Genomic DNA, 27,994 nt, shown 5'->3' with positions numbered 1-27,994 from the left:
TGAATCAGATAAAAATAGGCCAAATCAAGACCTTTAGTTGACCAATGAGATAAAGAATGGAAGCTGTGAGGTTCAGGACAGCACTAGAAAGAACCCAGGCTGTCCTAGGTAGTGGATCTGCTGAGGGAACATGAGTGAGTTGTTTTTTAACATACAAGGGTTTTTTTTTTTTTTTTTTTTTTTTTTGACAGGCAGAGTGGACAGTGAGAGAGAGAGACAGAGAGAAAGGTCTTCCTTTGCCATTGGTTCACCCTCCAATGGCCGCCGTGGCCGGTGTGCTGCAACCGACGCACCGCGCTGATCTGATGGCAGGAGCCAGGTACTTATCCTGGTCTCCCATGGGGTGCAGGGCCCAAGCACTTGGGCCATCCTCCACTGCACTCCCTGGCCACAGCAGAGAGCTGGCCTGGAAGAGGGGCAATCGGGACTAGAACCCGGTGTGCCGGCGCCGCAAGGCGGAGGATTAGCCTAGTGAGCCGCGGCACCGGCCTAACATACAAGTTTTGAGAATGTTGAAATTTCCTAACAGTAGACCTGCCAGGCCCATATTCAGATAGTATTAATCATTGATCCTAACAGTGGTTTGGCAAATTTCAAGTTACTTAAAAAAAAAATGATTTATCTATTTATTTGAAAGGCAGAGTTACAGAGAAGCAGAGGCAAAGAGAGAGGGAGATCTTCCATCCACTGGTTCACTCCCAAGATAGCCACAACGGCTAGAGCTGTGCCATTCTGAAGCCAGGAGCTTCTTCTGGGTCTCCCCCGTGGGTACAGGACCCCAAGAACTTGAGCCATCTTCTACTACTATCCCAGGCCATGGCAGAGAGCTGGATCGGAAGTGGAGCAGCTGGGACTCGAACTGGTGCCCATATGAGATGCTGGCACTGCAGACAGCGGCTTTACCCGCTACACTACAGCGCCAGCCCCTCAAATTACTTTTAACACAGGTAATTTAGGACGTTCAGAGAACAAGAGTCAGGACACTTGATTCTGACCTGGGATCCTTTTATTGACATTTCAGGTAACTGGGAAAGATCCTGCCACTGTCTGTGAGGCTAGAACTCTGGGCTTTTAAAGCAGCACACCTGGGCCAGTGTTGTGTAGCAGGTTAAACTGGCAGCCATATTGGTGCCACTTTGAATCCTGGTTCTTCTGCCACTTTTTTTTTTCCCAATATTTATATTTTGAAATTTATTTGAAAGGTAGAGTTACAGGGACAGAGTGGCGGGGGAGAGACAGAGACAGAGAGCGAGAACGAGAGATCTTCCATCTGGTGGTTTATTCTCCAGATGGCCACAACAGCTGGGGCTGGGTCAGGCCAAACCCAGGAGTCAGGAACTTCCTCCAGGTCTCCCACATGGGTGCAGGGGCCCAAGAACCTGGGCCATCGTCTACAGCTTTCCCAGGCCATCAACAGGAAACAGGATCAGAAGTGGAGCAGGGGACCCGTGCTGTGGCATAATAGGTTAAGCCTCTACGGTGCTGGCATCCCTATGGGTGCCACTTTGAGTCCCAGGTACTCCACTTTCGATCCAGCTCTCTGCTTATGGCCTGGGAAAGCAGCAGAAGATGGTCCAAATGCTTGGGCCCCTGTACCCATTTGGGAGACCCAGAAGAAGCTTCTGGCTCCTGGCTTCAGATCAGCCCAGCTCTGCCATTGTGGCCATTTGGGGAGTGAACCAGCGGAAAAAAGACTTCTTTCTCTGTCTCTCCCTCTCTCTCTGTGACTCTGCCTCTCAAAAAAATAAAATAAAGAAGTGGAGGAACCAGGATGTGAGATGCTAGCACTGAAGGTGGTAGATTACCTGCTATGCCATAGCGTGTGCCCCCCCCCCATGCCAGCTGCTCTATTTCTGATTCAAGTCCCTGCTTGTGGCCTGGGAAAGCATTGGAAGATGCCAGATGCTTGGGCCCTGCCACCCACATGGCAGACTGGAATAGAGTTCCTGCCTCCTGGCTTCAGCCTGGCCCAGCCTCGGCCACTGTGACCATTTGGGAGGCAAACCAGTGAATGGAAGATCTCTCTCTCTCTCTCTTTCCTCTCTTTGTAGCTGCGGCTTTCAGATAAGTAAATAAATCTTTAGGAAAGAAAAAAAAATAACTCACATGTTACAGAGAAAAGTTCCTGAAACTGAGTAACACTGGACTGACTGGGAAATGTGTAAAATTTAAATCAGGGGGAGACAGATGAACAGCTGGAGTTGAACTACTAGTCCACTCAGGGCTTTCTGTGTCAGGATTTTTAAACAGTTACTAATGAAGTAAAACATACTTGTCAAAATACAGTTGTAAAAAAATTCCAAATGCCAACTAAAAGACATTAGTATAAATATTTATTAATTATCTTAAATTAAAAAAAAATTGGACTTTTGTACATGACCCCATAGGTGTACTTGAGAGTCAAAAACTGATTATTAGGGCTGAGACTGGAAGGGTGGAGAGGTGTGGAGTACAGTCATGTCATTAATTGGTATTAAAAGATGAGAGAGTTCTTCCAATGTCAAAATAGTTAGTACCACTCAAGTTGTGAGCCATTTTTGGAGGTGCTCTGTGTTTTCTGAGGAAAAAAACAAGTTACAGATGATTCTTACAAGGTCTCTCCCATTTCATGTTCTTGTCCAGTATATGCCTAGATTGGATTTGTAAGTGAACTTGTTTGCATATTGAGTCATAGTGATTACAGAGAATTAACAAAGTCCTGTGTCTTCTCTTCCTAATGACATCATGTGTTTCCCAGATGGCCAAAAAGGCTTTGAAATCTCAGTCTGCTGCCTCGAGTACAGTGAAGGAAGACAAACAGCCAGCACCAGAGCCTGTGGCAAAGCCCCCAAGAGAACCAGCAAGGTGAGGGCGAATGTCCTCCTGTGTTCTTAGGTAAAACACTGAGCAGGATCTATTCCTCTGGGTGATTTTTTTGGGAAAAAAAAAAAATCTTATTTTGCAATGTATTTAAAATGCACAGTAACAAAGAGAGATATTGAGGGAGACCAAGAACTTCTCTGCACTGGTTTACTGTCCAAATGCCCACAATTGCCTGGCCAGGGCCAGGCTGAAGCCGGGGGGGCCCAGGACTCCATCCAGGTCTCATATGGGTGACAAGGACCCAACCAATTGGACCATCATCTGCTACCACCCAGGCGCAGTAGCAGGAAGCTGGATTAGAAGTAGAGGTGGGATTTGATCCCAGGCACTCCAATATGGGATGCAGGTGTCCAAAGTGGTGGCTTTACCTGCTGCAATATACTGCCTGTCCCTACTCTTGTTGATTTGATACTAACATGTTACTGAGTTTCTTGTGCAAAGCACTGTGGGAAATGGTGGGCACACCCTAGGAAAATGAGAATATTGCAGATGGGATATCTTGGGTTCCTATCATAAGCTCTTTATTGGCTTATCCTTCATAGAAGATTCTACCTCCATTTTGCTCTCCTTGCTTGCCCATATCTACTTGGTACTTCCATGTGGATACATAATCTTTTAATGCATCCAGGAAGCAGTGTTCAGATGTGTGATCAAGATTCCAAGACCAGTAGCTAAAGTGGGGCGTTACAAGTCTAGATGCCTCTGTGGGCCTGGTAAGAAGTGTAAGGAGCAAAGCAGGTGTGGGATGAAACAGCTGAGAACATGGGACTGGTGACCAGAGATGCAGGCTTTTCAGCTTCTTATGAGTGATACTCTGAGGAAATGACCAAGCATGTCCAGACTTCCATTGTTCAAGTTTTGTGTGAGATGTCCAGGTTTATGATATGAGACTTCTCAATTTTGAATGGTGGCAATTCATTAGGAAAAAAAAAAAAACAACACATGTGGTTAGGCAACAAGGCACCTCTATCAGCTGGATTTGGCTTGTATGCTCCTCTCCTGATAGTTTTGACATTAAGCATGCTAGCTGTTCCAAATGATAGGTGAACTTTATTTTGAAAAGGCAGTTTCTTGGGGCCAGCATTGTGCCACAGCGGGTTAAAGCCCCAGTGTGCAGTGCCGGCATCCCATATGGGCACTGGTTCAAGTCCCAGCTACTTTTGATCTAGCTCCCTGCTAATGTTCCTGAGAAAGCAGCAGAAGATGGCCCAAATGCTTGGGCCCCTGCACCCACTTGGGAGACCCAGAAAAAGCTCCAGGCTCCTGGCTTTAGATTGGCCCAGCTCTGGCTGATTTGGGGAGTGATCCAGCAGATGAAGACTGACCGTGCGCTCTCTTTCTTTCTCTCTCTACCTCTCTCTGTAACTCTTTCAAGTAAATAAAATAAATCTTTTTTAAAAAAAAAGATTCAGGCCTGCGCCGCGGCTCACTAGGCTAATCCTCCGCCTTGCGGCGCCGGCACACCGGGTTCTAGTCCCGGTCGGGGCACCAGATTCTGTCCCGGTTGCCCCTCTTCCAGGCCAGCTCTCTGCTGTGGCCAGGGAGTGCCGTGGAGGATGGCCCAAGTGCTTGGGCCCTGCACCCCATGGGAGACCAGGATGAGTACCTGGCTCCTGCCATCGGATCAGTGCGGTGCGCCGGCCGCAGTGCACCGGCCGCGGCGGCCATTGGAGGGTGAACCAATGACAAAAGGAAGACCTTTCTCTCTGTCTCTTCACTGTCCACTCTGCCTGTCAAAAAATTTTTTAAAAAAAATCAAAGATCATATAAATTTAAAAATAAATAAATAAAAGAAAAGGTGGTTTCTCATTGTGGAGGAGAAAGGAGCAGAGTGGAGACCAGTCTTTGTCTTCTCACATGAGAGTTGGAGTGGAATGGCTAGAAAAGGCTAGACCTGCAGGTGAGATTGCTGGTTGATCACTTGATGGCCCAGGTGGGCGCCATCCAGAGTTCTCACATGATGGGAAGACAGAAAGTGCTTTAGTCCATACACACTTCAAGTTCTGGATAGCACAACGGCTTCTGGAGGGAGCCTTTACGGAGTTCCTTTAAGATTTTCTTACTTGGATTTTAAACTCCATAATCCAACTTATCTATTGTATTTAAAGTGTTTATTTGCACTCATTATAAATAAGAGCTATTATGAATAAAGGCAGTGTGAAGCCACCCCCCCCCCACAGTGTCTCTCACTTCTCTCTTTTTTTTTTTTTTTTTTTTTTTTTTGACAGGCAGAGTGGACAGTGAGAGAGACAGAGAGAGAAAGGTCTTCCTTTGCCGTTGGTTCACCCTCCAATGGCCGCCGCTGCAGCCGGCGCACCGCGCTGATCTGATGGCAGGAGCCAGGATCCAGGTGCTTTTCCTGGTCTCCCATGGGGTGCAGGGCCCAAGCACCTGGGCCATCCTCCACTGCACTCCCTGGCCATAGCAGAGAGCTGGCCTGGAAGAGGGGCAACCGGGACAGAATCCGGCGCCCCGACCGGGACTAGAACCCGGTGTGCCGGCGCCGCAAGGTGGAGGATTAGCCTATTGAGCCACGGCGCCGGCTACTTCTCTCTCTTTAAAATGGGGTGTGCTCAACTGAAGGATTCCTCTTGTTCATTGAAGTTGACCCTGCAGAGAAGCTGTGGCTCTTTGGCTGAACATCAGCAATGGTGAAACTGACCCTTACATATTTCCTTTATTTGCAGGCAGCTACAGAACACACCAACCACCATTGGAATCACAACTCTGAAGGCAGCTTTCAAGGCTCTGTCTGGTGCACAGGATTCTGATGCCGCCTTCTCAAAATTGGACCAGAAAGATTTGGTACTTCCAAATCAAGTGACCCCACCATCACCAGCCCTCAAAAACAAGAGACCAAGAAAAGATGAAAATGAAAGTTCAGCCCCTGCTGAGGGCGAGGGCAGCTCAGAACTGCAGCCCAAGAGCAAGCGCATGACGATAAGCAGATTGATTTTGGAAGAGGACAGCCAGAGTACTGAGCCGAGCACAGGCCTCACCTCCTCCCAGGAGGCTGTTCCTGCATCACCACCCAAGCCCACGGCTCTCAACCAACCCCGCCCCAGGGAGAAGAATTCCAAGTATGAAGAACTTATTTGTAGCAGTTTTCAGGCTTGGTGGTCCTGGTTGGGCCTGGTATTACTTCTGTGAATGAAGTAACTCAGCTAAGTTACCACCAAGGCTTGCTCAGACTGCTAGAATGCGACTTGGGAGCGGGGCGTGACGCCGTAGCCACATCCCTTCAGTTCTAAAGCCCCACATGAGGCTTCCAAGCATTGCACTAGGGCAGGAGTGAGGATGGACAGGTTTCAGAGCCTCCTACTCATCGATGCTTTCATTTTTAGCAAACATCTGAGTGTCTTGACTATAATTATTAGTCTTGTTTGTTAAAAGAAGTTTATTTGAATTGGGTCGTTACGCCTTGATCCCTAAAAGTGACTGATGAATATTTCTAGCTTTGTACCTTTTGTGAGCATTTGAGACTGGGCAAATTCAGTACATATTTGCTAATCTCCCACATTGAGCTAGGTGCTCTGGGGCGGTGGTTAGGATCGTGTTGCTCCCCATCGTGACTCCCAGCCTGGCGTTTGAGTTTTGCTGTCCTTTGTGCCCTGTGTGGATCCTCCTTCCAGGCAAACTGGTCTGCTTGCTCTCTCTGGAACACACTGTGTTTGTTTCTGCCACTCTACTTCCACTTCTTCTCATTCCTCACAGTGAACTGGCATCCCTCCATTGCTTGTCTGAATCCCATTCGTCCTTCAGAGGGAGAAGAAACCATTGTTGATTAAGTGCTTCCTGGGGCCAAGCACTTTGCTGTAAAATCTCACTGAATCTACATTCCTCACTCGGTGAGGTGATACATTAACCCACTGTGTAGATGAGGAAGGAGGAAGGCTCAGAACAGTTCTTAGCTCACTCAAAAGTGACAAGGATGAGCTTTGGGATTTTTTTAAGTCAAGTCAGTCTTGACAGAAAAGCCTACGTCCTATATGCCATGTATACCAAGTTGCCTCTTAAAATTCTGCCTCCTCCATGAACTCTTCCCTGTTCACCCCTGCTGAAATGATCCACCTTGCTGACCTCCCAAAGCCATTGCCATCTCTACCACTGCTCTGTGTTGTAGTTGTTTGGGGACCTGTGCTCTGCATGCATTGTACAAGGTGCTCCAGAGGGCTGTGGCATCAGGACAGTGATTTATACTTGGGCACAAATCTGTACTGGGAGTGCTCAGCTTGTATTTGGAAGTCAGTCACAGCTGATGGGCCGCAGACGCAGCTCCACACGTGCTTCCCGTTTGGTGCATGATTTAATTTACTCCGCAGCAGCCCTATGGAGTGTAGGTGTTATCCCATGAACAGGTGAGGAAATGCGAGGGTGCTAGACTACAGTGGTTTTGTAAATGGGAGGATTTGTGAAAGTTCCTGATACACCCACCTCTCATATGTCAAGGTTTGAAGTGTAACAGGTACTCTGATGCAGGGGTTGGCAAAGCATGGCCCTTGGGCCAAGTCTGCCCACTGCCTATCTGTGTAAATAAAGTTTGAGTGGAACACAGCCACACCCATCAGTTACACATTGTCCATGGCTGCTTTCCGCACTGACCATGAGTGGAGTGGTGGCGACAGAGACAGTAGGGCTTGCAAAGCTGCAGATACTATTTGGTCCTTTACAGAAAAAAGGGGTCCCTGACTTCAACTCTTAGAGGAGGAATGTGAGGGGCCCTCGGAGCTGGGGGAGAAGAGCTGTGCCGGCGCAGCAGTTTAGTGAAGCAAAGGTCACAGAGGAGCAATACTGAGTAGGTCATCAAGCATGGCGGGGTTCCGGGCAGTGGATCGCCTGCCATATGAGTGTGAGAAAGCCTGGTGTACTACCTGTAGTCTGTGTGATGGAAGAATGCAGTGCATGGGTGAGGAAGAACAGTCTGGATGGGTCTGTGGGCCAGATCTCGAGTTTCTATTGCAGTCGGTCAGGCCAAGGTGCTCAAACTGGGCTTTGTGTCACAAATACCTGTGGAATTGTGGGGGAAAAAGTCCCCATGCTCCTGACCACTGAATTTGAAGAGGCAGAAGAATGTAATCTGCTTTTGTGACCTTGCTCCAGATAATTCTAATACAATTAATTGGAGGCCTGATGAGACAGCCCCAAGGGCTCCTGGACAGGCACTGAGTATGCTGGAGATGGCCTTGGTAAGCAGGGAAGGCGTGAGGAAGCCCGGCGATCTGGAAGGCAGTCAGGGGCAATCACTGGGGGCAGGGCTTTGGCTCCTAGGCTTTGTCTCAGTAGTACCTTGCATGTAGCAAGGTAACCAAATATGATTCTTGTTCTTGCAATGTAAGGGGTGACACCCAAACTTTGTAAAAGGCCAGCAGAGGTATTGTAGGCCACATAATTTCTCCATCTTATGTTTTTTTGCACTTTTTAAAAATGTAAAGACCTTTAGCCCATCAATGTCACATAAAGCCAGCAGCCAGACTAGTTAGCTGGCTCCTGGTAGACTCCTGCTCATGGAGTTCTCACTTTGCAAGTGAGCAACTTAAAGATCATAAAGTGGCCCGAGTTGCCTGGGCCCACAGAACCACCAACAGTTAATAGGCCTAATCTCAGCCCCTTCCACCCAAGAACTGTCAACAAGAAATCATTGTCTGAAACACTTCAAGCGACTACCAGGACAGTTGTATAGGAATAATGCCCATAAGCAGGGATGCGGCCTGTGAAGACAACAGCTGCACACTGGCTTGAAGTCAGTTTTATGCCAGCACTGAGCCAAGCACAGAGAAAACTGTAGCCCCTCTGACTTTTTGTTGACAGTAATATTCAGAGGAAGAAAAACCTTATGTAATTCTTTCCCTGTGTTATTAACAAATTTATTTCAGGAGTTTGGGTCATATGATCCGATTTAAAAACAAAGGAGAGTCCACCATTTGTCTTCTAACAGTTGGTTAAATAACTTAATAAAAACGAAACTCAAAGGAATTTTTCCAAACCTATGTACTTATCAGCCAACTGCTTTCATTAGTTATTTGCAAAATTACCAGAGTGTTAAAAATTGTTTCTTTTCATGTAGAAGAACAGATTTGTCCATTGTCTTGGTCAGCTTGTACAAGTTATTTACATATGTTTTCAGAACTCTTAATTCAGACATTTCTGTTTGTTTTGTAAGCGATGTTTTCATTTTCTGAGGCCAGTCAGGTAACAAAGTTGATTAGAAGAGGCAAATCAGTTTTCATTTACTTTGGGTTTGGGTTTATTTTTCAGTTGGGGGACTTTCCTTGGGCTATACCCAAGTACTTAACATCTCAGGCTCAGAGGAAGGATTCTTGCTTATTTAATCCTTGATGTTGTAACGCCTGTGTGGTGCTTGGACAATCCCATTATTGCCTTACTTACTGTTAGGGGGTGTGTGACTGCGCTGGGTGTTGGGTAGCAAATGAAGATTTGGTCCCTGCCTTTAAGAAGCTCATGGTTGGGGCACATTGTGAAATGCTTCTTTATTGAGTGGATGCCTGTGCCACAGCATAGAGGACTAGGGACTTTGTGTTGGGGTTGGTAGTAAGAGGAAGCTTTGTTGAGAGATGGCCTTGGAGGATGGCTAGGATTTGGGCAGGGAAGGGACTCCCAGGTAAAGGGAACAGGACACACAGAGCAGGAAAGTGCAGAGCTTATAGGAGGAAGAAGAGCAGTGGTGCTGTGTGTGCGTGCGTTTGTGAGAGCTGGGGGCAGACTGGGTGTTCTGGGTGCCCCATAAAGGCATTAGGCTCTGCCGTTCACACAGGGAGAAGCCATCACAGGCATGAGGGGTGTGGTCAGTGCAGCACACTTGTTCTGGTGGCTTTGGAAGGGAAAGGCCAGTGTAATCCTGGTGAAAGGCACCAGTGTCTTGAACTAGGGGAACCGAGGAGGGAAAGCAGGTCCACCCAGGGATGAGCATCAAGGAGGAGTTTGTATCTTCTGGGTTAGAAAAGTCAAACACAATCAAAACAAATTCCAGGAAGAAAAGAGATTTCGGGTGGCGGTGATGTACTCAGTGCTGTTTGGGCAGTGGTCCTGCAGCCTGGGGGTGTTCACGTGGAGATGCTGGCCAGCCAGGGAGGGAGGCAGTGGATTTGGAATTGTATGCAGATGGACCTCACATGTGGGCACAAACAAGGATGAGTACGGGCCAGCGTGTGGAGGACAGAGTATGGGATGTGCTGGGATGAATTTGTTTTACATCTTGTTCTCTCTTTGATCTCCCTCAGAGTGCCCAAGAGCAAGTGGAACAGCTCTAACGGGGTGGAAGAAAAAGAGACCTGGGTGGAAGAGGACGACTTGTTTCAAGTTCAGGGTGAGCCGTGGAATCGCCTCGGCGCTTCCTTAATGTTTGCTGGATTACAGATATATGTTGTTCTCTTCATGTTCCAGAATCTACAGCTGTCAAAATAGAAAAATTTACTAAGGTCTGACCTCATTTGGATTGACAAGGAGTCAGTTTCATGTCCTTTCCCAGTAAGCCATGGAGACTGTCAAAGCAGCACTTTATGATTAAAGAGAATTCCTAGCTGTATTTCAGTAAAAACTATGATTTAATATAGTTGGTGTTCTTCCTAAAGTCCTTTAATTAGAAAAGATGGTTATGGGTCATTCCCTCCATTTTTTTGGTTGTTGTTGAAGAAAAAAAAAACTCTTACTAGCTCTATATATACATATTTTTTTTCTTTTTTAAATTAATTTATTTTGAAAAATCAGAGTTAGAGAGAGGGATCTTCCACCTGCTGGTTCACTCCCCAGATGTCCAAAACAGCCAGCTCTGGGCCAGGCTGAAGCCAGGAGGCAGGAGTTTCTTCCAGGTCTCCCATATGGGTGGCAGATGCCCAAACACTTGGGTCTCCCTCCACTGCTTTCCCAGGCTATTCGCAGGGAGCTAGATCAGAAGTGAAGCAGTAGGGACACCCATAAGGGATGGCATCGCAGGCAGTGGCTCTATGTGCTATGCCACAGTGCCAGCCTCAATCTTTTTTTTGAAAGGCAGCATTAAAGGGAGATCCTGCTGGTTCATTTCCCAAATGGCTGCAAGGGCCAGGGCTGGGCCAGGCTAAAGCCAGAGCTTTTTTCAGGTCTCCAACATGGATATAGGAGCCCAAGTATTTGGGCCATCCTCCACTGCTTTCTCAGACACATTAGCAGGGAGCTGGATCGAAAGTAGAGCATCTGGGGCTTGAACTGGCCCCAGTGTGAGATGCTGGCATCACAGGCAGTGGTTTAACCTGCTGTGCCACAACACTAGCTCTGAGACGTGATCTCTTATTTATAGGCTGAGAAGAAGAGCTTGAAAAGACCTCACATGGTCTGTAGGAGTGCGGACTCTTGCTCAGGAAACTGACCCAAATTAAACTTGGATAAAATGAGTAAGGATTTGAAAATTCTGATTTAAATCAATAAAACTGTTATATCAAAGCAGTGGCTGGCAGGGAGCCATAAAGCAGAAATACCATATCATATACATACATACATGTTAGAGTTTTAAATAAAACAGTCCTGGGGTAGGTATTCGGCATGGCAGTTAAGTTGCTGCGTGAGATTCATGTATCTTATATTGAAGTGCCTGGTTCCAGTCCTGGCTCCCCCACTTCCAATTCCGCTTCCTGCTAATGCACACCCTGGGAGGCAGCAGGTGATAGCCCAAGTGTTTGGTCCCTGCCACCCACATAGGAGACCCAGATGCAGTTCCTGGCTCCTGGTTTCAGCTTGGCTTAGCCCTGGCTTTTGTGGGCATTTGGGAAATAAACTAGTTATTCTGCCTTTCTAAATAAATGAACTTTAAAAAATAAAGTGAAATTAAATTTAAGGAATAAGACAGAGGTGCCAGTTCGAGTCTTGGCTGCTCCATTTCCAATCCAGCTCCCTGCTAAAATACCTGGGAAAGCAGCAGAGGATGGCCCAAGCACTTTGGCCCTAGCACTTACGTGGCAGACCTGGAAGGCTGGCTTCAGTCTGGCCCAGCCCTAGCTCTTGCAGCTATTTGGGAAGTGATCCAATGGATGGAAGATCTTTCTCTCTTTTTCTCTTCCTCTCTCTGTGTCTTCTCTCTGTAACTCTGCCTTTCAAATAAAATTTAAAAATCTTTAAAACAAAAACAAAAAAATATGACAGGGGCTGGCATTGTGGCATAGCCAGTAAGACAGCTGCCTGCAACCTCAGCGTCCCTAATGGGGGCTGGTTCATGTGCCAGCTGCTCCACTTCCCATCAAGATTCCTGCTAATGGACTAGGAAATGCAGTGCTTTTTTCCTGCTACCTATGTGGGACACCCAGATGAAGCACCTGACTCCTGGGTTTGGCCTGGCTCAGACTTGGCTGTTTGGGCCATTTAGGGATTGAAATAGAGGATGAGAGATCTGTCTCTCCCTCTCTCTAATGCTCTCAAATAAATAAATCTTAAAAACAGAATATGACAGGGGCCGGCGCTGTGTCCCAGTAGGTTAATCCTCCGCCTGCGGTGTTGGCATCCCATAGGGGCACTGGTTCTAGTCCTGGCTGCTCCTCTTCCAGTCAAGCTCTCTGCTATGGCCTGGGAAAGCAGTAGAAGATGGTCCAAGTCCTTGGGCCCCTGTAGCCACGTGGGAGACCAGGAAGGAGCGCCTGGCTCCTGGCTTCAGATTAGCACAGCTCCGGCCGTTGCGGCCATCTGGGGAGTGAACCAACGGAAGGAAGACCTTTCTCTCTGTGTCTCCCTCTCACTGTCTGTAACTCTACCTCTCAAATAAATAAATAAAATCTTTAAAAAAAAAAAAAAAAAAAAAAAACAAGGCCAGCGCCGCGGCTCACTGGGCTAATCCTCCACCTAGCGGCGCCGGCACACCGGGTTCTAGTCCCGGTTGGGGCACCGGATTCTGTCCCGGTTGCCCCTCTTCCAGGCCAGCTCTCTGTTGTGGCCAGGGAGTACAGTGGAGGATGGCCCAAGTGCTTGGGCCCTGCACCCCATGGGAGACCAGGAAAAGCACCTGGCTCCTGGCTCCTGCCATTGGATCAGCGCGGTGCGCCGGCCGCAGCGCGCCAGCCACGGCGGCCATTGGAGGGTGAACCAACGGCAAAGGAAGACCTTTCTCTCTGTCTCTCTCTCTCACTGTCCACTCTGCCTGTCAAAAATAAATAAATAAATAAATAAATAAATAAATAAATAAATAAAATAAAAAAAAAACCAGAATATGATAGTCCCTCAGTAATTTTAGAAAATAATCTTTTCTAGACAGTCTGAAATGTATCATTAGTCTGTATCTATTGAAAGCCTGTTGGTAATGCACTTGCCCTATATAGACTTGCGGGCTAAAGTGGTCTTTGCAAACAAAGGACACAAATACATTCTCCTTTAGTGATATCTCCATGCTTGTGACATTTGAAGCCGGTTTTCCCTTGGGGACGTTCTCTGTTTTTTCTGATGTTTTACACAGTAAAAGCTGAACTCTGAAACGAGTGCACTTTCATGTTTTCTAGCAGCACCAGATGAAGACAGTGCCAGCATGATAGCAAGAAAGCAGGTAATTCATGGTTTCTTTTCTGATGCAAGTCATAAGATCCCTTTCTCACAGACATAGATTAACATGCACCCAGTAACTTTGTTTGTTGGGGGTTGTTTTGAGGTTTTCGGATAATTCAAACTAAATTTTTCTGTGGAAGAAAAAAATCTAGGGGGACAGAAACCTGACATGCGCAACATATACACATTGGAAATTTGCAGCTAAAATGGCAGGTGTATGAGGCAGCTTGGGCCCACTTGAACCATGGCAGCAGCTGCTGAGTGCTTTGCTGGCAGAGTACCGGGAAATGAATCCCAAGTCAGTAGTGGGCAGGGTCACTGAAAGTGTCCTGGGATTTCACAAACAATTCTGCTCTTCCGGGCCCCTGGGCCTGTGATGGGAAGGGCAGCCGTGAAGATCTTTGAATGCCTTTGGGATCGATCTTCCATTTTTTCCCTATTAGCACATAGCTCCTTTTTTCCTGCACTCATCTCTTTAGCTAGTGAGTACTCTACCTCGTTAACCCTGTCCCAAACAAGGATTTTCTTCCTTTCTTCTATGGCCAGGCTCCACATTTCCAAATCTTTCTGCTCTGTTCCTTTTCAGTTTCATTAGTATTTCCTGATTGTCACTGTGCAACAATGTTACTAACAGTAGGCAGTAACTCCCATGCTACAGCCTGAACATGTTGCTGCCTCGAATTTCCTCAGGACTAGTGCTGTGGCGTAGCAGGGAAAGCCCGCCTGCTCTGCTGGTATCCCATATTGGTGCTGGTTTTTGTCCCGCTTGCTCTACTTCTGATCCAGCTCCCTGCTAATGGCCTGGGAAAAGCAGCAGGGAATAGCCCAAGAGCTGGGGCCCTTGCCACCCATGTGGGAGACCCAGATGAAGCTCCTGACTCCTGGCTTTTGCCTGGCCCAGTGCTGGCCATTGTGGCCATTTGGGGAGTGAACCAGCAGCTGGAAGATCTGTCTCTCCTTGTCTCACTGTAACTCTGTCTTTCAAATAAATAAATAAATCTTTGAATCCTAGCAGATGGGATGAGGGTTTGCCAGTGGTTAAGATGTCACCTGGGGAATGAAGCCCTATGCTACTATTTGTGGAAACTCTTGCAAAGGATAGAGAGCTAAATGTAATGCATTCCTAGATTTTAATTAGTGATATTTTCCATTACTAAATAAAATACTTTCATAGCCTAAAAAAAAACAAAACGTGTCACCTGAGATGCTGCATCTCTATCTGAGTGTGTGGGTTTGCGTCCCAGCCCCACTCCTGATTCCGGCTCCCTGCTGATGGACACACTGGGAGGCAGCAGGTGATAGCTTAAGTAGTTGGATCCCTTTTCATGTGAGAGCTGCAGGATGAGTTTCTAGATCCTGGCTGGGGCTGGGCCAGGCTGAAGCCAGAAGCCCAGAGTTTCTTCCTGGTCTCCCATGTTGGTGCAGGGGCCCAGGGACTTGGGCCATCTTCGCTGCTTTTCCCAGGCACATGAGCAGAGAGCTGGATTAAAAGTGGAGCAGCTTGGCCAGCACCGCGGCTCACTAGGCTAATCCTCTGCCTGCGGTGCCGGCACCCCGGGTTCTAGTCCCAATTGGGGCACCGGATTCTGTCCCAGTTGCTCCTCTTCCAGTCTAGCTCTCTGCTGTGGCCCCGGAGTGCAGTGGAGGATGACCCAGGTGCTTGGGCCCTGCACCTGCGTGGGAGACCAGGAGGAAGCACCTGGCTCGTGGCTTCAGATTGGCGCAGTGCGCCGGCCATAACAGCCACTTGTGGGGGGTGAACCAACAGAAAAAGGAAGACCTTTCTCTCTGTCTCTCTCTCTCTCTCACACTAACTCTGCCTGTCAAAAAAAAAAAAGTGGAGCAGCTGGGGCTCAAACTGGCACCCATATGGGATGCCGGCACTGCAGATGGCGGCTGAACCCACTACACCACAGCACCGTGCTCACTAGGATTCTGAGTGTATTTCATCACGTGTTGGAGAAGATACAAATGAAGAGCATCGCTGAAATGTGGCCTCTGTTTTCTTTTGCAGAAGTGGACTGTAGAAGAAAGCGAGTGGGTCAAGGCTGGTGTGCAGAAGTATGGGGAAGGAAACTGGGCTGCCATTTCTAAAAATTACCCATTTGTTAATCGAACAGCTGTGATGATTAAGGATCGCTGGCGGACCATGAAAAAACTTGGCATGAACTGAAACAAGCCTTCATTTCCACAGGATTCACAGGAGCCTGGTTCCTAATTATAGTCCTGGTAGTCTGCTGTTCTTTCAGAAGCTGGGCTGGGCTAAGGATTTGGGCAGCCTCTGTCAGCACGGGGATGTCCCCGCTCCACTTCCTCACTGTGGGAGATCATGGAGCCAAGAAGCAAAGCCAATCTGCCCCGTGTCCTGGCAGAGGTGACAGGCACGCAGCTTGTGTAGTGCCAGAATATCCTTAGGATTTCCCTTTTTTAGTGGTTTGCTTACATTTAAATCCCTGGTAATCTGTAGAATCTTCTAGGAAATGATGGAGTCTATTAGGAGCCACTTATGACCCCATGATCTTTTAAAACCAGCAACATGAGCATTTTTTGGAGTGAACTTGTTCAATGTAAAATGTTGGCCTTCTGATGCAAATTGAAAGGAACATCATCTGTTTGTTAGGAGCCCAGGTTGGTAAGAGCAGTCCTTGTGGAATCAGACTCCCTTTAAAAACTGGAAACAGTTGTGATCAACCCCAGACCTGACTGCCCTGGCAATGCCTCTTAATATCTGCTGGACTGTGTAGGCAGGTTTGTCCTCCACTTCTCATGTGGTTGAACCAGTGTGTTTTATGGTAAAATGGTGATTGTAGATAAGCTTAGCTACACCCCTTTCCTTCCCAGTCCCCTCCCTTAGCTGAATTTTAAAGCTAAAAACAAAACAAAACAAAACAAAAAAACAAATCCTGATTGAATATGAATGCCCAGTTCCATTCTTTGTGAAATGGTTGCTTCCGCCCGATTCTCTACTTGTGCTGTGTTAGTGTCTTGCACTGGAATTCAAAATTCCCTTCTCCTTTTGTACTGTGTTGTGCTTGCTGTCTCTCTTGGACATCCTTAAAGACTGTCTTTTTAGCAAAAAATTTCAGTAAAGTGTTTTCTGTAATCTTTTTTTAAAATATGAGAACTAATTATTGTCCATACTTGTAGCATTCTTCATTAAAGTCTTGCTTCTCTCAGATTTAAGTAGCTCATTAATTGAAGCCCAGCATGTATTCACAGATGGAGGCAGACAAATGATGAACAGAGTTTGCTAAACTGTTTTGATGAAGGAGCTAATGTCTTAACTGTACTGGAATTTCTAATCCTTGGAAGCTACGACAGATGATGATATGGAATTTGCCTCTTAATCTGTTAATTTCTTCTGAGGACAAGAGAATTCCTCCCTTCTCACTGTGGGGGGGTAGAGGCAAGGGGTAAAGAAATGCTAAAGCTTTAGAACTCATCCATTAGTTACAAACTGGAAACTCTGTTCATCCTTCCTGCCTACTAACAGTGTACTTTGGGTTTGGTACCACTGTTTTTCTATCAGCCAACACCAGGGGAGCTGAGGATGTGAGCTCCTCTTGGTCCAGCAACCTTCTGGTTGCAGCTGGTTGTGTCCTCCAAGCCATCAGATTAGAATGCAGTTTTCTCTTTTCAACTCAGATGATGTGAAGGCACTTTCTAGGTAAAAGAGTCAAACTGTATCGTCTGGGCAGGAGTGTGGCTTAGGATGCCGGCATCCCAGAAGTGCCTGAGTTCAAGTCCTGGTTCCGCTTCTGTCTCTCCCTTCCTGCTAATGTGCATCCTGGGAGGCAACAGTGAGGCTCAAGTAATTGAGTTCCTGCCAGCCACATGAGACACCTGGATTGAGTTTTAGCTCCTGATTGTGAGCTGCCTCATCCCCAGCTGTTGTGGGGCATGATGGGGCATGAACCAGCAGACGGAAGATAGCTGTTTTCTCTCCTGCCTTTCAGATAGCATGAAATTGTAGATTTAAGAACTAATATCCGAATCAGTGGTTCTTAAACTTGAGAAACTGCAAGTCCATTAACTTTTGTTTTGTTTGAAAGAGAGACAGACCCTGATCACTGATTCATCCCCCAAATACCACAAAGACTTGGGCTGGAGCTGGGAGCAAGAACTGTTTCTGTCTCTCATGTGGGTGGCAGGGACCCAACCACTTGAGTCATCAACGGCTGCTTCCCAGGGTCTGGTAACAGCTGGGACCAGGAGCAGAGCTGGTACTGCAACATGGGATACGGCGTCTTGAGCAGCATCGTAGTTGCTATGCCAGAATCCTACCACCATTAACTGTTTTTTCATGAAACTTCAGTGTTAGAAGAGTGTTACTGAAATGTGTACAAACAAAACTGTGTTTTACAGCTTCCGCAGAACTGTGTAACTTACTGTGATCAGTGACTAGCTGATTCCACTCATGCTGTGAGTGGTGGTAGGATTGCTGTGGCAGTGGGATCCATGTCAGGGACGCCTGTAGCACTGTACACTGATGGTCCACAGGTCTCCTGCCTTCACTTTATCCAGACAGCTGCAGGACCACTGTGCCTGCCCTGTGTTGCCCTGTGTTTGGCCTCCCTGGGACTGGATCATATGAAGTCTTCTCTGTTTTTTAGCTTGTGATACCAGGAATCACTGCAGTGAAGGCTGAAGCACTTTTTCATTAGAAGGTGATAATGCATCTTGATTTGTAAGATTATTAAAGAAACAGCATGTTTTAACATTGTCAGAACTCAGACCAATAGCTTGAGGAATAGTCCTGATGGTTAAGAATTCGAGCCCCCATGAGGGCCCAGCTCTGGTAGCTGTGCTTGAGACCATGAGCCAGCCACTCAGTTTCCTGTCTTCTTCCTCATCTCTGAACGTGGACCACAGTAACCTCCTTCATGGGTCTGTTGGGACCAGGAAGATGCAAGCACCTCTCAGCTCAGTGCTTGCCACGGAGTCAGTGGATGCTGAAGTCCTGAATGGAAGAAGAGGTCTGAACAACTTAAGTCTCTGGGTGGCTCTGCATAGCTTTAGATAATATACCAGGTAGAAGATAAAAGAACAAGGCATGTTGGTGAGGGGTTGGCCACTGTCTTTGTTACTCTTCATTTAAAGGTTGCATGCTGTACCCCCTTTTTTTTTTTTTATTTATTGATTTATTTGAAAGAGTTACACAGAGGAGAGGCAGAGAGAGACAGGGAGGTCCTCCATTTACTGGTTCATTCCCCAGCTGGCCGCAACAGCTGGAGCTGCGCTGATCTGAAGCCAGGAGCCAGGAGCTTCTTCCAGGTCTCCCACATGGACGCAGGGGCCCAAGGACTTGGACCATCTTCTACTGCTATCCCAGGCCACAGCAGAGAGCTGGATCGGAAGAGGAGCAGCCGGGACTAGAACCGGCGCCCAAATGGGATTTTGGCACTTCAGGCCAGGGTTTTAACCTGCTGTGCCACAGTGCCGGCCCGTGCTGTACCTTCTGTAATATGTAGCATTGAGCAATCTGGGGTTTCTCTGTCTTGTTTGGAAAGAGCAGGTAGCACCTAGCAATTCAACATAAGAAAAAAAATCTCCCCACCTGGCTTTTGTCTATTTAGGTGTATATTCAGGTGATTATAAATAAACTTTGCTAATATTTTATTCCTAAGAAGCATGAACTGAAAATGATAGCCCACCCCCCCCCCAAAAAAAAAAAATGTTAGCCCAAAGAGTAGACAAGAACCTCTCCTGAGGCATACTCTGTGGAGCCCCTATTTAGGTTTGATAAGCAAGCCACTGGGTTTTGGAGGTGAAAGCAAAAACTGTGAGACGAGAGTGGACGTGTCATGGCAGTTCTATTACTGGATGTTTGTGCAAGGCCCTGAAGTTGGCCTAACTTGAATTGTGGGGTTAATGATTACCCCAGCAGTCGTCTAAACCACTTTGGTTCCACTGGGCTGCAAGCAGCACCTGCAGAGTCTACAGGAAGCAGCATGTCCCCTTTGCTCTTTGGGGCTGGGTTGGTGATTCTGCATCTAGTGATTCCTATTAGGAACCAGAAGACACAACTCCTACCTGGCCAGCCGCTCTTGCGTGCAGCTGATCGACATGACTTTGCCATCATGATCCCTCCGGGAGGCACAGAATGCTTTTGGCAATTTGCCCAACAGGCTGGATACTTCTATTTCAGTTATGAGGTACTTGGGCTCCTCCAGCCACACTGGAGATTTGTTCTTTTTCATTTTGTAAAGTGGGTCAGGTTCTAGACTAAAACAAGGCTTGGTTGTCTGTTACACTGTGATTCCCCACCTATTAATGAAATGAACCTGCAGTTAGAGGAGAACTCTCGGATGAATAATCCCCAATAAGAGCTAAAACATATGGTTTGGCTTTTCCTACCAAGGGAGGCGTACTTTTAACATTTACTTATGACATTAATAAAGATTTAGTACAAATTCAAATGAAGAAGTAGCATGAACTTTGGAGACCCAAAGATTTCAAAGTTCATGGGGCCAGGGGAGCAACATATGCTATTCTGCCTTTAGAGTGATCCCAACAAACTGGAGAGTCACTGGCTCAAGGTTTGTTTCTACTCAGCAACACAATCCTACGTCTCTTAAGAAGGTAAATGCTTTCAAGTTACCTGATCACGGGTCAAGAACGTTTAACTATACTGTTAACAGTACAAAAGTCAGCATTAAAGTTGTAGCCTGTTTCCTTTATCTTAGAAATCTGCTAAATTTCCAGTTTTTATTTATATAGTAATAGATTATGTTGATCTTATTCCATTCCACTGTAACTTAAAATCTGTTTTAAATAAACTTATCAGAGGCCGGCGCCGCAGCTCACTAGGCTAATCCTCCGCCTTGCGGCGCCAGCACACCGGGTTCTAGTCCCGGTCGGGGCTCCGGATTCTGTCCCGGTTGCCCCTCTTCCAGGCCAGCTCTCTGCTGTGGCCCGGGAGTGCAGTGGAGGATGGCCCAAGTGCTTGGGCCCTGCACCCCATGGGAGACCAGGAGAAGTACCTGGCTCCTGCCTTCGGATCAGTGCGGTGCACCGGCCGCATTGCGCCAGCCTCGGCGGCCATTGGAGGGTGAACCAACGGCAAAGGAAGACCTTTCTCTCTGTCTCTCTCTCACTGTCCACTCTGCCTGTCCAAAAAAAAAAAAAAAACCAACACCTTATCAGAGATTGTCCTTATCTCTGAATATTTTTGAACAGCAGCTACTAGTCAGTTCACTATAGCCTGGACTTACCAAGATCCAGCTTGGGAGTGGGCACTGTGGCACAGCGGGCTAAGCTGCCACTCGGGACACCTGCATCCATCAGAGTGCCTGAGTCCTGGCTACTCTGCTTCCCACCCAACTTCCTGCTAACGTGCACCTGGGAGGCAGATGGTGGCTCAAGTACTAGAATCTCTGCTGTCCATATGGGAGAGCCGGGTGGAGTTCCAGGCTCCTGGCTTCAACCTGGCGCCCAGCCCCAGCTGCTGTCCTGGTTATGTAAATGTAAATGTACCAGGGACTGAAGATATCTCTGCCACTCTGCCTTTCCAAAGGAAAAAGAAAAAAGATTCGGCTTGAGACAAGTGCCTGCTGTGGGTATGGGCTGCAAGGCAACAAATGTCCAAGTGTGGGACACTGCCAAGGAGCTCACCAAACAAGTTCAGTGAAGAACTCCAGCCAGAACCCAACCTATCCGCTAATCCACACCAAATGACCGGTCAGATTGGGCTTCTTCCTTAGCAGGGGTGCTGTAGGCATTTTGCGCAATTCTTTGTTCTGCAAGGGTATTTAGATTTCTGTGCCTCCACATTGAACACCGTCACCATGACAACTAAAAACTCTTCCAACCTCCCCAGATTTGCACCATCCCAGATGGAAGTCACCGAGGTGCTGATGGTGGGATTTCAACCTTACCTACCACCTATGTGGATTATCAGTGATGTAGCAGCTGCTTTTCTTCCATTTTAATGTGTCTCGGCAGGTTCAGCGGACACTGGGGATGTCACATGACCGGCACGTTGCTGCCACGGCACACACCCCGCAGGGTGTCCTCTTAGACACTTCCCAGGATGTTCGGGGACAGATTAACTTCCCTACCAAAGAGACAGGTCTGTTTCCATCATCATAGCTATTACAACATTCATAGGTTTCCAAGTAACTGGAGGAAAAGGAAGTACATCGAGATGGTGAAACAGAAGGAAAAATATTGAGCCTTCAGCACCCAGAGCCAGTGCTCCTGAAGACTGCTCATGTCTAAGGGCAGGTGGGGTGGGGTGGGGGCAGTGTCTCCAGGTGACTATTAACAACCTCCCTAGAAGCTAATCAGACTGGGAAAATGACTCAGAGATCCATTTATAATATAGAATTCCAATTCATTTGCTGTGAGGTAGCGTTTCTTTCCAGTCATCAGAATACTTTGAGCCAGTGACTAAAAGCAGATTTAGAACAGCCACAGGAGATACCCACACTCCACAACACACTTCTCCAGTCAAAAATCCCTCCAGCAAGAGCAAGCCCGCCCCCGCCGGCACTGCGCCAGACTCACCTGCCCTCTTTACTAGCCAGGTGCACCAAGAGGACTTTCTCAACGGGAGCATCAGACAAACTTGGCATCACAGGCCCCTACATGCCGACAGTGCCTCCCAGTCATTTTGACCTCTCTGATCTCAACAACCACTGGCTCTCTGACTACTGGAATCTCCACCCAACCTACACACACGACGGCAACGTCAGCCAAGAGCCAGCACCAGCAGATAGCTTAAACCATCAGTCTCTGTACACGTTACCCGGCAAGCAATTACTCCAGGGTGGTTTCATTCACATCACTTTCTCCCTTAGTTTAAGTTCAGGGTGGTATTCTAGCTCTGATGCTGTGCAATGAGCACATACTTCATGCTCTTAATTGCAAGCCAACCTGTTGTTCCTCAATAACATGTGGGAAGCACAGGTTAAAGAGTACACTGGTTTTTTATTCAGTATAAAGTTATTGATATTTGACAAAATTAAAAATAAATTTTATGTAACATCTTCCATGTCAAACATGGGATCTCTAGACTTCCCAAGTAAACAGGGTGCTACGGCAGCAATTTTAAGGCTGAGAAGCTGTCTCTAGGGAAATCTTAACAGAGTAGGAGACGCAAGACTTAGTAATGATGCATGAATTCCTACAGGTTTTTACCAGCTTTGTCTAAGTAATCAGCAAAATCACTTTGGTTCTGTGCAAGTGTACCTCAATTTTGGAATTTTCTATGAGGGGCCTGAGACGGACCATAAACAGCAGGACAGGAAGCAACTGAACGACACTCTGGATGCAATTGAGGTAATGGGGCATTCTGTGGGAAACCTCTGTGGAAACCGATTTTAAACTGGAATGAGGGCTCATTTGGGTAGAAACCATGTAGGCAAAGGGATCTGAATCCTTTCATACATTTTTTACTTGGAGTTTTTGAAATTCCTCACTTGTTTTATACCAGCGGTTGGCAAATTGGCTCACAGGCCCAATCTGGGCTACTGCCTTTTTTTCCTAATAGAGACAGAACATATATCATACAACTGAACATCAACAGCATATTCACAGGACCATGCAAACACCATTGGCATCTAATTCCCTAAGTCTTATCACCCCAAAAAGAAACCTTCTATCCATTTCTCTCTCCATTTCCCATGAGACCCTAGTCTTGACTTACCTATTCTGTACATTTCATATAGATTGAACCATACAATGAATGGCCTTTTAAAAAGATATTTATTTGAAAGGCAGAGTTACAGATGGAGGGAGAAAGATCTTCAATTGGCTCACTCCCAAATGGCACCAACAACTGGGGCTGGGTCAGGCTGAAGCCAGAAGCCTGGCACTTCACCCAGTTCATCCATGTGGGTGATAAGGATGCAAGTGCTTGGGCCACGTTATGTGGCCTTCCCAGGAACAGGAGCAGGGAGCTGCACTGAAAGCAAGCACCACTCAAATGGGATGCCAGCATTGCAGGTGTGGCATAACTCACTGCACCACAATGCCAGCCTCCAATACACGGCCATCAGTGTCCAGCTTCTCCTTCCTGGTGTGTTTTCATGATCCATCCACATTGTTGCACTTATGTCTTCAGCTCCTTTTTAGGGCTAACATACTGTATGGGAAAACATCTTATTTATCCATTAAGCAGTGGATAAACACTGATTATTTTCACCTTTTGGCTATCATAATGCTGCTGTGAACATTTCCATACCAATTTTTACATTAGTTTTCTATTTTGTATGGCTAGAAGTACAATCCTTGGGTCATGTGGTAACCAGCCTTTGTCGAGTAACAGTGGCTAAACCATTTTACACTCCCAACAGCAGCACAGGAGGGTTCTAATTTCTCCACATCCTGGCCAGGAACATTTCTTTCTTTTTTTTTTTTTTTTTTTTTAAGATTTATTATCTTATTTGAAAGGCAGAGCTAGAGGCCGAGGCTGAGGTCTTCCATCTGCTGGTTCACTCCCCAGATAGCTGCAACAGCCAGAGCTGGGCCAATTCAGTCAGGAGCCAGGAGCTTCTGGGTCTCCCACCTGGGTGGGCCATCTTCTACTGCTTTCCCAGGCCATAGCAGAGAGCTGGATAGGAAGTGGAGCAGCCAGGACTCTAACCGACACCCATATGGGATGTCAGCACTGCAGTCGGCAGCTTTAGCCACAATGCCACAGCACCAGCCCTGACTGGCCATCCATACTTGTTACTGCCTTTATTACAGCCACCCTAATGGGTGTCAAGTGGTATCTCATATCCTGGATTACTGAACATCTTCTCACCTTTTTATTGACCATTTGTGTATCTTCTCTGCAGAAATTCTACCCAAATCTTGTCCATTTTTAAGAGCTTTATCTACATATTCTGGATACAAGTCCTTTATCAGATACAGTTTGCAGATATTTTCTCCCATTCTGTGGGATCTTTTCACTTTGATAGTCTTCGTGACACCCAAGAGGCTCGCTGCCTTTGTAAATGGGAAGCTTTGCTGGAAGGCAGCCATGCTTGTTTGAACATGTCACACCATCTAAGGCTGTTTTTGCATTCTAAGAGCAGCGTTTGGTAGCTCCAAGAGACCACACAGTCAGCAAAGCCAAAATATTTACTACTTGGCCCTTTAACAGTCCCCAGGCCTTTGTCTTCTAACATACACCTGGAGGGGTAACGGTAAATTCAGTTTGTTTCAAATCCAGAGGCACTGCACCCTTCTGGAAGAGCTGTCTGATTTGAACACTCACATTTTTCATTATAATATAGTTTTAAAAACTACAGTTAAAGATCATTCTTCACATACAGCAACATTAGCATTTATCAGCAAGTATACTAGTACTACTTATCTAAAATTGACAGTGAATTACTCAACTTCCAGATAACCTAAGTAAGGGTGCTGGTAACCGCCCAAATGAGACTAGGTGGCAATCGGCGACTTTACTGTGCTGGCAATGGTAATCACTGATGTTCCCCACCACAGGAGAGCACACAAAGGGTGCAGAACAACATCTTCCACATGTGGCGATTCTACAACTTCGCCCGGATGAGGAAAATGGGTGACTTCTTCCTTCTCCAATCAAATTACAACTATGTGAACTGGTGGTCGGCAGCACAGAGCCTTGTCATTGTTCTTTCCGGGGTATTGCAGCTTCATTTCTTGAAGCGGCTCTTCGACGTCCCCACCATCAGAGACACGAAGAAGCCAAGATGCTGAGCCAGGCTGAGGACAGCACCCTGACCCTTTTCTTCTGGGGCAGGACCTCTGTCCACGCTCTGGTCCAGTCAGCTCTGTAAAGCTACTGGAGGGAAAAGATCAAACTGTCCTAGTATACTGTGCTCACTTACAAAGGCAGAATGGCAATAAAACAGTGGCAAGGAAAACAGTGCTGAGGTTGGTATTTTCCAGAGCATATATTAAATCAACTATCTAAATACTGCTCAGTAGTCAGCAGTCCTTTAGACCTCACTGAATCTCAAGGCAAAGCCTGGGGTGGGAGAAGAGCTAAACAAGAGGGGACAAAATCAAGTTTGCTTACAGAGAAAAACAAGAGTTGGTAGAGTGTTTCTGTGGTCAAAACTGTTTTATTTTTAGAGGTATCTTCTTTGGAATTAAAAATGAGTATATTCATTTAAAAACTGTTTACAACACACATCTTAAAAACCTGTGAAACGTTATTGTCCTTTTTTTTTTAGAACTATTGTTTTTTTAAAAATTTATTTATTCATTTGAAAGGCAGAGTTATAGAGACAGAGAGAGTCTTCACTTGCTGGTTCACTCCCCAAATGGCCGCAACGGCCAGAGCTGCGCTGATCCAAAGCCAGGAGCTTGGAGCTTCTCGGTCTCCCACGCGGGTGCAGGGGCCAAGGACGTGGGCCATCCTCCTCTGCTTTCCCAGACACAGCGGAGAGCTGGATCGGAAGTGGAGCAGCTGACTGGAACTGGTGCCCATATAGGATGCTGGCACTGCAGGCCATGGCTTTACCTGCTATACCACAGCGCTGGCCCCAGTGTTACCGATTTTTAAAATATATTTTCACAAAATAATTTTAAGAAACATGTGAAAGGTGAAGAAGCTGAATTATTATTTCAGAGCCTCCAGTGCTTTTGGTCCAGTCCAGGCCAGGCCAGCCAAGTAGGCAAAGAGGTTTGTAAGAAAAATTGATTTCTAACTTTGAAATGATTCTTAAGCAGATGGTTAAAACTGTTTCAGTTTTTCTTTTTTAAACAGAAGAAAATGAAGCATGTTAAAGCTGAAGGACTCTCCCAAAGCCATCTAGCTGGTAGGTGGCAGAACTAGTTTGAATCCAAGTTTTTGTTTTATACCACGTAGCACTTACTGTATAGAAAAATAGCTAAATAAACTGCTCTTATTATCTTAGTCAAATTCCATTTGAGGCCTACTACTCTGATATGGCAATATCTTTCTTGATTTTAATAAATAACATAGAAAAGCCAGAGTTTAGAAAACAAAGTGTTATCACAGATAACAGTAACAAGCTATTCTTGTCCTCAGTTCCAACAATGTGGAACCTGTAACTCACAAGAAGCCCTCCAATTCAAATCTGTAATGGGGTACTCTACCGAGTCACAAATACAAAGATCTGAAACCTCGTTTCTGAGCCACTGTGTACATTAAGAATCCAGCTTGCATTTGTCAGCGATGCCGTATTACACATAGAAGTCCCTGACCAGGTCACGGTGCTTCACACAAAGACCACACACAAAGGAACAAAACTAGACCCTTCTCAGGGCCGGCTGTCCTGGCGAAGGCTTTTTAAGTCAGCGTTTCTTCATGCCGCACATACTCCCCAACGTCTGCTTGATGAAATACCACAATGGCCATGGGGTCTACTTTCCTGCAGTCTTGTGTAGACTTTGCTGCCACCCCAAAACCCTGGGATTCAAAAGAAGAGACACGAAGTCACTCGAGTCACTCAAACAGCCCACACTGAGGAGTGGAAAGAACACAGACGCAAAAAACACAGTTCTTGTCTTTGAGGAACTCAAAAAGTGAGGAGAACTCATGTCATTCGAGAGCACAGACCGAAAACTCCTCTCTCGGGAGCAGAAAGGTGGCATCATCTCTACTCACCAAAGGGATGTCGGCCATGGAGTAGACCACCACTCCCTGGTACTGAGCAGTGTTCTCAGTGATTCGCCCTAGACCAGACTTCAAAACGTGGTTCCCATACAGGAAGGACTGCTCGGCGCCGGGCTTTATCCACACTTTGTACTGCAGAGGAGAGAACGAAAAGGCAGGAGACACATAAACGCCAGTGCTTCTCTCCCTGCAGAGGCCAGGATCCGCAATTAGCTTCTTAAAAAGGATTAAGAGAGAGAGAGAGAGAGAGAGAGAGAGAGAGAGAGAGAGAGAGAGAGAACACGCATTCCCCCAGACGGTTCAGTCCCTGAGCAGGTCTGCCAGCAAGTTCTTCCCTCGACTCTGCACGAACAGCTTCTGCCACGGGCAGCTTCTCCGGGCCTCAGGGCCACCTGTGTGACCTGGGCCCGCACGGGCTGTCCTCCCCGGGGACCGAGCCGCGCGGCACCCCCGCCGGAGACCCCGTGGGAGAGCGGCCGCGGCTTCGCCCCCCACCCCGCACACACCTTGGCGTAGGGCGCCAGGTAGTCCAGCGCCGTGATGTGCAACCGGAACTTGTGGGTCTTGGTGAACTTCCCGAAACAGGTCCCCAGCGACACCAGCTTGTCCCCGGAGATGTTGGCGGCCAGTTTCAGGATCTTTTCACTGACGGGGGGAGGGGAAGAGGCCCGGGATGAGGAGGGGGTTGGTGCGCCCCGGGCCCCCCGGCCCCCGCCCGGCCCCGCCTCACCTCACGTAGTACACGCGGTCGTTGTGCAGCCTGAAGCAGTAGGTGCCGTCGGGCCGGTCGACGAGCAGCTGCAGGTTCTCCCCGATGCTGGGGGCCAAAAAGAGGACCAGAGTCCGCTCGAGGGGGCCCGTCCCGGCCGCGCGCCCTCACGTCTCCCCCGTCCCTCTCCACCGCACACACTCCCTCGTCCGCCCCGCGCGCGCGCCTACTATTTGGCCATCTTCTCAAACATGACCCGCGTCTCCTCTTCAGTCAAAGGCCGCATCTTTCCGCCGGGCTGCAGCCCCAGATCCGCGTGCCGCAGTAACCGGAAACGGAAGTCGGTCGCC

General features: G+C 47.3%; 3 protein-coding genes across 6 annotated transcripts in view; 2 read left to right on the top strand and 1 right to left on the bottom strand.

The window, feature by feature from the left end:
* TERF2 (telomeric repeat binding factor 2) overlaps window positions 1–16,552 on the top strand; it is a 33,428-nt gene extending 16,876 nt beyond the window's left edge. For 2 of the 3 annotated variants that reach the window (XM_002711661.5, XM_089320390.1), the window contains exons 6-10: window positions 2,738–2,844; window positions 5,550–5,942; window positions 10,101–10,186; window positions 13,332–13,375; window positions 15,389–16,552. In XM_002711661.5, coding sequence (XP_002711707.2) covers window positions 2,738–2,844; window positions 5,550–5,942; window positions 10,101–10,186; window positions 13,332–13,375; window positions 15,389–15,547 — 789 coding nt within the window. In that variant the 3' untranslated portion in view covers window positions 15,548–16,552. The remainder of the gene's footprint in view (window positions 1–2,737; window positions 2,845–5,549; window positions 5,943–10,100; window positions 10,187–13,331; window positions 13,376–15,388) is intronic. The other variant, XM_008257547.5, reaches the window with a different exon arrangement.
* Window positions 16,553–19,278: 2,726 nt separating this feature from the next.
* Window positions 19,279–25,214, top strand: TMED6 (transmembrane p24 trafficking protein 6). The gene is made up of 4 exons (XM_051847245.3): window positions 19,279–19,529; window positions 21,319–21,445; window positions 22,508–22,656; window positions 24,814–25,214. Exons 1-4 carry the CDS (start codon window positions 19,326–19,328, stop codon window positions 25,045–25,047), a joined length of 714 nt encoding a protein of 237 aa, XP_051703205.1. The 5' UTR covers window positions 19,279–19,325; the 3' UTR covers window positions 25,048–25,214.
* Window positions 23,064–27,987, bottom strand: NIP7 (nucleolar pre-rRNA processing protein NIP7). Of its 2 annotated transcripts, none has more exons than XM_051847247.3 (5): window positions 27,875–27,987; window positions 27,666–27,752; window positions 27,442–27,580; window positions 26,927–27,067; window positions 23,064–23,461 (listed from the first exon to the last, which is right to left on the bottom strand). In XM_051847247.3, exons 1-5 carry the CDS (start codon window positions 27,928–27,930, stop codon window positions 23,429–23,431), a joined length of 456 nt encoding a protein of 151 aa, XP_051703207.1. In that variant the 5' UTR covers window positions 27,931–27,987; the 3' UTR covers window positions 23,064–23,428. The 2 variants fall into 2 exon arrangements, with proteins under 2 accessions (XP_051703207.1, XP_002711775.1); XM_002711729.6 differs by lacking the exon at window positions 23,064–23,461 and adding an exon at window positions 25,396–26,728.
* Window positions 27,988–27,994: the final 7 nt, after the last annotated feature.

The sequence above is a fragment of the Oryctolagus cuniculus genome, chromosome 18 (assembly GCF_051225735.1).
Source record: "Oryctolagus cuniculus isolate XC-2025 breed Fujian yellow rabbit chromosome 18, ASM5122573v1, whole genome shotgun sequence".
NCBI lineage: Eukaryota > Metazoa > Chordata > Mammalia > Lagomorpha > Leporidae > Oryctolagus > Oryctolagus cuniculus.
The sequence above is the reverse complement of the archived record's forward strand: the minus strand, read 5'-3'. Positions and strand labels throughout refer to the sequence as shown.

Coding starts and splice junctions, on each gene's coding strand:
- TMED6 (XM_051847245.3), top strand. CDS start 19,326: ATGTCCCCTTTGCTCTTTGGGGCTGGGTTGGTGATTCTGCATCTAGTG. Junction 19,530..21,318: donor ACTTCTATTTCAGTTATGAG/GTACTTGGGCTC, acceptor GTGTCTCGGCAG/GTTCAGCGGACACTGGGGAT. Junction 22,657..24,813: donor ACACTCTGGATGCAATTGAG/GTAATGGGGCAT, acceptor TCCCCACCACAG/GAGAGCACACAAAGGGTGCA.
- NIP7 (XM_002711729.6), bottom strand. CDS start 27,930: ATGCGGCCTTTGACTGAAGAGGAGACGCGGGTCATGTTTGAGAAGATG. Junction 27,581..27,665: donor GACCGCGTGTACTACGTGAG/GTGAGGCGGGGC, acceptor TCCCCCCGTCAG/TGAAAAGATCCTGAAACTGG. Junction 26,729..26,926: donor CCATGGCCGACATCCCTTTG/GTGAGTAGAGAT, acceptor TTTGAATCCCAG/GGTTTTGGGGTGGCAGCAAA.